The 5,653-nt window shown below is 51.5% G+C and overlaps 1 protein-coding gene across 1 annotated transcript; it reads right to left on the reverse strand.

Annotated features, from left to right (window-relative positions):
• Window positions 1-1,930: 1,930 nt before the first annotated feature.
• Window positions 1,931-5,441, reverse strand: FNDC10 (fibronectin type III domain containing 10). The gene has a single exon (XM_051786469.1). It carries the CDS (start codon window positions 5,004-5,006, stop codon window positions 4,338-4,340), a length of 669 nt encoding a protein of 222 aa, XP_051642429.1. The 5' UTR covers window positions 5,007-5,441; the 3' UTR covers window positions 1,931-4,337.
• Window positions 5,442-5,653: the final 212 nt, after the last annotated feature.

Consider the following 5,653-nt stretch of genomic DNA (forward strand, 5'->3'; position numbering starts at 1 on the left):
AGGCTGCCACAGCTCAAGGAGCGTTTGGACAACACCCTCAAGGGGCAGGGTGGGATTGTTGGGATGTCTGTGCAGGGCCAGGGGTTGGGCTGATGTCCTTGCGGGTCATGAATTCCTCAATCTTGCTGGCTCCTTGGGCTGTGAAATTTAAAAACACCCACTCGCCAGAAAAAGCAGAGGGTTTGGATAGTTTTCTGTCTCGGCACTAGGTGGCAGCCAAATGTCGGCAGTGGGGCAGCTGGGCTGGGGACATGGAAAGATCCCGAGGGGAAGCGTTGGGATGGAGAATTGAGTCATCCCGAGGAAGAAAATTGGGTCCGACACCCTGGATAATCCCCCCGCCATGGCTGTGCCCAGAGCGCTCTGTGCTGAGGCATCTGAAGTGAACATAATACAGACACATGCTTGCTGTTACGATTAATCATGGAATTAGGAGTAAACGCTCGGGCTTTTGCTGAAAACCGCACAAATAAGAGCGTCCAAAACCAGGGGTTATTTATGTACCCACTGCCTTGTAAAATGCACGGATTTCAGAACTGTTTTCACACGGACAGGTCAAAATTATCACAGCGCTCCTTGCTCAGCCCAGCCCACTTCCATTTTTCCCTGAGGCTTTTGTCGTCTTTCCCCCCTTCCACCTCACCCTGCTTTTCCACCTTGGTTTACTTTCACTGTTTCAACGGCAGAAGCAGGTAACAGGGAGCAAGGGAAATACAAGATAAATCAGGACATCAAAGGAACAAATCTATTCCCCAGCCCACCTGAACTTCACCAGCAAGGCAGGACTCTCTCTCCTCAGTGCTTTCTAAAAATATGTTCTGCCCTCCCATCGGTATTGTTTTCCTTTGTGCTTTCTGAGGAATTTTTTCTGCACTATCACCTCAGCACTTCCAGCGGAGCCTTTTCCCACCTTTCAGCACCCTCATCACCTGCTCCCACAACCCGCCGCCCTCCTCTCTCCTTGTGCAAAAGCCTCGTCCTCCCTCAGCGCATCCATGCAAAACCCTTCATCTAGTATTTTCCATTCAAAAAACCCCCCCTTTTGTCACTATTCTCTCGACTTTCCCAAAGAAATCCTTTCTTCTCCCCTCAACCCCTCAGATCTTCCCTCTCACGCAGCTGTTTTGTCACCCAGCGTTTCCAGCCTAAAGGTGTCCCCTCAGAGCTTCCTTCCTGCAAACCCCTCTTCCTCTGGGTGTCTGCTCAGCCATTCCTAATAACCCTGCCCACTGTTTTCTTAATTCTTTCTCTGCAAAGGCACCCTGGAAATCATCTGGTGGTTCTGGGATACCTGGCTAAGTGAATTATTGGAGATGTAGCAACCAGAGCTATGATAAAGCAACACCAGTCTCAGGGTGTGTTTGCTTAGCCTAAAACTGCCAAAGACCCCGTCCAAGCATCGCTGCTGTAATTCCAAGCCTTTAACAGGAATGTGACACTGTTATCTGCCACTTTTTCTACTTTCAGCCCACTCTTCCCAGCCTTTCTTTCAGAACATCCTGGTGAAATACAGCAGCAGTTTGCTGTCTTGTAAGACTACAACTCCAGGTCTCCATGGAAGCAAAATACCAGTTTTCACTTCCACCTCCAAATAAAGCCAAGCAGCCTTTCCTTTTATGTACCACAAAAAATATCATAATGCAATTAAAAGAGATTCTTTGCCTGAGGCACAGACTGTTTCCTCCAGAAGATTCAAAGCTGGGGTCAGGCTGGGCTTTGAGCTGCTCACATTTAAGCAAAAGCTTTCCTCACATTTAGCACAAGGCAAGGAAAAAAAAGGTTGTTAATGAGCACGTGATTCTCCATTTTAACTCCTGCAGAAATGGGTCTGGCCTGATATTTGTACTGGAAATCAGTGGATAAATGCAGGATGTACACCTAAGAATGTACCACACGTATGGTACGTGTATGGTGTGTGGGAGGAAAAAACCCACAGTTATCAGGGATCAGCAGATGTTTTGCTTGATGTCACATAAAATGAAGCAGGGAATGCCCTGATTTTTGTTTCCATACACCAAGATGTGTTCAATTAAAACCTAACCCGCTGAAAATGAATGAGAAACTGAGACATTGTTCTCCACATCCCATTTATAATGCATGGAAAGGAAAAAAAAATTAAAAATAAGCCCTTAGAGAATTAGATATTTTCTTCTATCAGGATTTATATTCTTGTTCTACGTATTTTGGTTTTGTCTACCTTCTGCCCAGCATGCTGTTGCATACCTTAATGTTGTCACAATTTTACAGTAGGCCACAGAGTACCATTATGACCAATGTTTGGGCAGATTTTCCCACTTTCAGTCAAACAAGACCTCGAACCATTAAATATTTATGAAGTCTTCATTTCTTTTCATTATTCTCTTAATTTATTAAGTTCAATGCCAAGGTGGTACAAGGCTCATTGTTCCTACAGTTTGATTTTCACATCTGGCAATTCGTGACGAGATGAAGAACAAAACAGTAACACTGGTTGACAGAAGCTGACAGAGATGTACAAAATCAGTGGCACTCTCATGGGCCTGTGCAGAACTGGCTAAAGGAAAGGCTGACTTGAAACCTTCAAAGACCTTTGACCAAACTCTTAAAAACTGATTGCCTTTTCTTTGCCAGGCTGCTAAAGTCAAGTATGCAGGCAAGGTAATAAACAGAGAACACTTAAACTGAGTCAGCTGCACGTGAGAAAGAAAACAAAGCAAGAATAACAAACAAATAAAAGGTATTACTGCCTGATGAAATACAGACCTTCAGTTTCTCAGCCACTCCCAAGTTATTGAAGGGATTATGATCAGTACAAATACTGTGTATTATTAAGGATTCCATATACTGTCTATACTTACCCTCTACTACCAAGCTGATACTTCACAAACTACTTTCACAAAGAAAAGCAAACAGGTCATTCACCAGTGCTAAACATTTACACAAACAGATCACACATGAACCTGACGTGTTTTAACAGCAACACCCCTTTACAGAGGAGTCGTTCTCCTACTTTTTTTTGCTTTAGGTGCTCAGTTTCTAAGCGATATAAATTAATTCTGTGTTACAGCAGTCAACTACGTACGAACAACACGAACTAAAAACCAGCTCACTAAATAAATACCTGACGGTAACTATTTTGTGTATCTATAGTAAAGTTCAAGTAATGATCAGCCCAAGTTTGTTTTTTCTTAAGAAAACAAACAACCAAACAGACAAGACCAACAACCACCAGTTTCAGAGACAAGAACACGAGGGAGATACACTTGTCTATGAGGACTACAGGAACAGATATACCAATAAAATGGGACAAATTCTTAGCACTAAGGCACAATAGAATTAATACTAGAGTATGGCTAAAACCTTACTTACTACAGCATCGAGTGAGTAGTTAATGAGGAGTGTTCCTACGCTCAAAACGCTTGGCTACATTAGTGAGTTCTGTGTTCAAGAAGCGTCTACCTTAGTGTAGCTGCACACAGCATTGCTAAAAGAGGGGATTTCAGAGGGAGGGACGGTGCTCACCTACACTGTACTTATTTTATAATTAAGGATTGGTTCGTACTAGCTCGACAAAATGGAGTTTTCATACTCAATTTGTCCCTTTGCCATCGCTCTTTGTGGAACTACCAAGATGACAGTTCTAATGGGAGAAAAGCAGGTGTCAGATGTTGATGCTCGCTCGAGCTGACCAGAAACCCCCATTTTGCTTTGGACGGGCCCCAAAAATTTGTGACCAGCGTAAGGTGGGATACAAAACCCACTTAAGTCACGAGATTTAAGTGGGCCTTGGATCAAACACACGCTTAGCTATGGGGTTGGTGGTCCCAGCGGTCTGTTCTCCTGAACCTCAAACAACTTTCGCCCACAGGAAAAAAATCTAGCACAGGTCTAAGAGCAGGAGGGTTTAGGCATAAGTTTAAAATAAGGGTTTTCTGGAGAGTCTTCTCAAACAGGCCCTTGTAAGATCTGCCGCTTGCCCTTAAAAACAGACAATTTCTGGCACTTGCGGACGTCTGCCATTGTTTTTTAATCCACTGAGATCCCGTGAGTTCAGTAACCACGCACAGCTCTGGCTGAAAAGCCAGCCTAGGAGGAAGAAGAGCTCCAAGCACTGAGGGAAACCCAAATCCTCGAAGTTTAGGAGTGGCAAGCCCACAGCTGCGAGAACAGTCTGGAAAACCTCTTCCCTCTCCGGAACGCGCTGGAAGGACGGCGGCGGGCGTGGTGAACCCCCTAATCCTGGAAGTTTGGGAACGGCTGCGAGAAGAGTCTGGAAAACCTCTTCCCTTGCCGGAACGCGGGAGAACCGGGAGCCTCGGCGCAGCGGGCCGGGGAGGGAGGGCTCGCAGCATCCCCCGTTACGCGCGGCGCGGAGCCGCGGCGGCGGCGCGGGCCAGCGCGGGGCTCATGAGGTTCTCGGTGATGTAGGCCACGAGCAGGCAGATGAAGACGAGCATCACGCAGATGGATCCCCCCACGGCCGTCATGGCCACGACGATGTCCCGCATGGCCGCGGGCTCCACGCGGAACTCCACGCACTGCGCGGGCGGCGCGGGGCGCGGCGGGGCGTAGCGCGGGCGCAGGCACAGGCGGTACCGCACGCTGCCGTGCGCCTCGGGCAGCAGGTAGTCGCGACATGCGGCGCCCAGCTCCACGCTGTCGCAGGGGAAGCGCGTGTAGGTGCCGTCCCAGGAGCAGTTGAGCGCGAAGCCGCGCAGGGCGGCGGCGGCGGGCGGGCGAGGCGGCCCCCAGTGCCGCAGCCCCCACTGCAGCAGCACGCTGCCGTTCCGCAGCACGTTGGCCACCAGCGCGCCGCCCGCGGAGCGGTGGGCGCGGCACCCGCGGGCCGCGCACTGGAAGCCGCGGGCCGGCGGGCGGAAGCACAGCCGCGCCCCCTCCGCGCCATCCGCGCCCACCTTGTAGGGGCACCACGGCTCGTCGGGCTCAGGGTCGCGCTCGGGGTCGCGCTCGGCCCCCCGCGCCCCCAGGCAGAGCAGGGCGAGCAGCAGGCTGGGCATGCCGGGCATGCCGGCGGCCGCCGCATGGAGCCCGGGCCGCGGAGCGGGGCGGACGCGGCGCGTTATAAGCGCGGGCTCCCGCAGCCGCTGCGGGGCCGCCAATGGAGAGGCGGCGCCGCCGTTAACTCTCGCTGGGCTGCGGAGCACCCGCCGCGCCGCCTCTGACCGCCCGGGCGCGGGGCTGCGGGGCTGGACACCGCCCCCGGCACCGCTCCGCACCCCCGCGGGGCCGCAGCCCCCCGGCTCGGGGTGCCCCGAGGGATGAGACCCCCCGTCAGGGCCGGCGCGGGGGATGCTCGGCCGCCGCCCTCCCTCCCCCGGGCTCTGCGGGCTCTGCTGCGGCCGCTGCCGCTGCCCGGGGCTGCGTCCCCGAGGGGCCGGGGAGCGCGGCTCCAAGCGCTGCTCGGTCCTGCCTTTTCCGAGTTGCACATTTCGTTCCACATCAAAAAATATGTAGGTTTTGTTTGTTGGCTTCCTCGGGGGGGGGGGGGGGGCGGGTTGCCTTTTGTGTGTGCGTGTGTTTTTATCAGGTTTTATATAGGATCCTCTTTCAGTTTTTATAGCAGAACATAAGCATTTGTCGATATCTAGCTCTCAAAAATGCAATAATTATCACCGTTTCATGGCTGAACCCCCCCTGAAATGTGCCCGTGGAT

Source organism: Manacus candei, unplaced genomic scaffold (assembly GCF_025592945.1).
Source record: "Manacus candei isolate 608988 ecotype Guabito, Panama unplaced genomic scaffold, ASM2559294v1 h1tg000022l, whole genome shotgun sequence".
In the NCBI taxonomy this organism is placed as follows: domain Eukaryota; kingdom Metazoa; phylum Chordata; class Aves; order Passeriformes; family Pipridae; genus Manacus; species Manacus candei.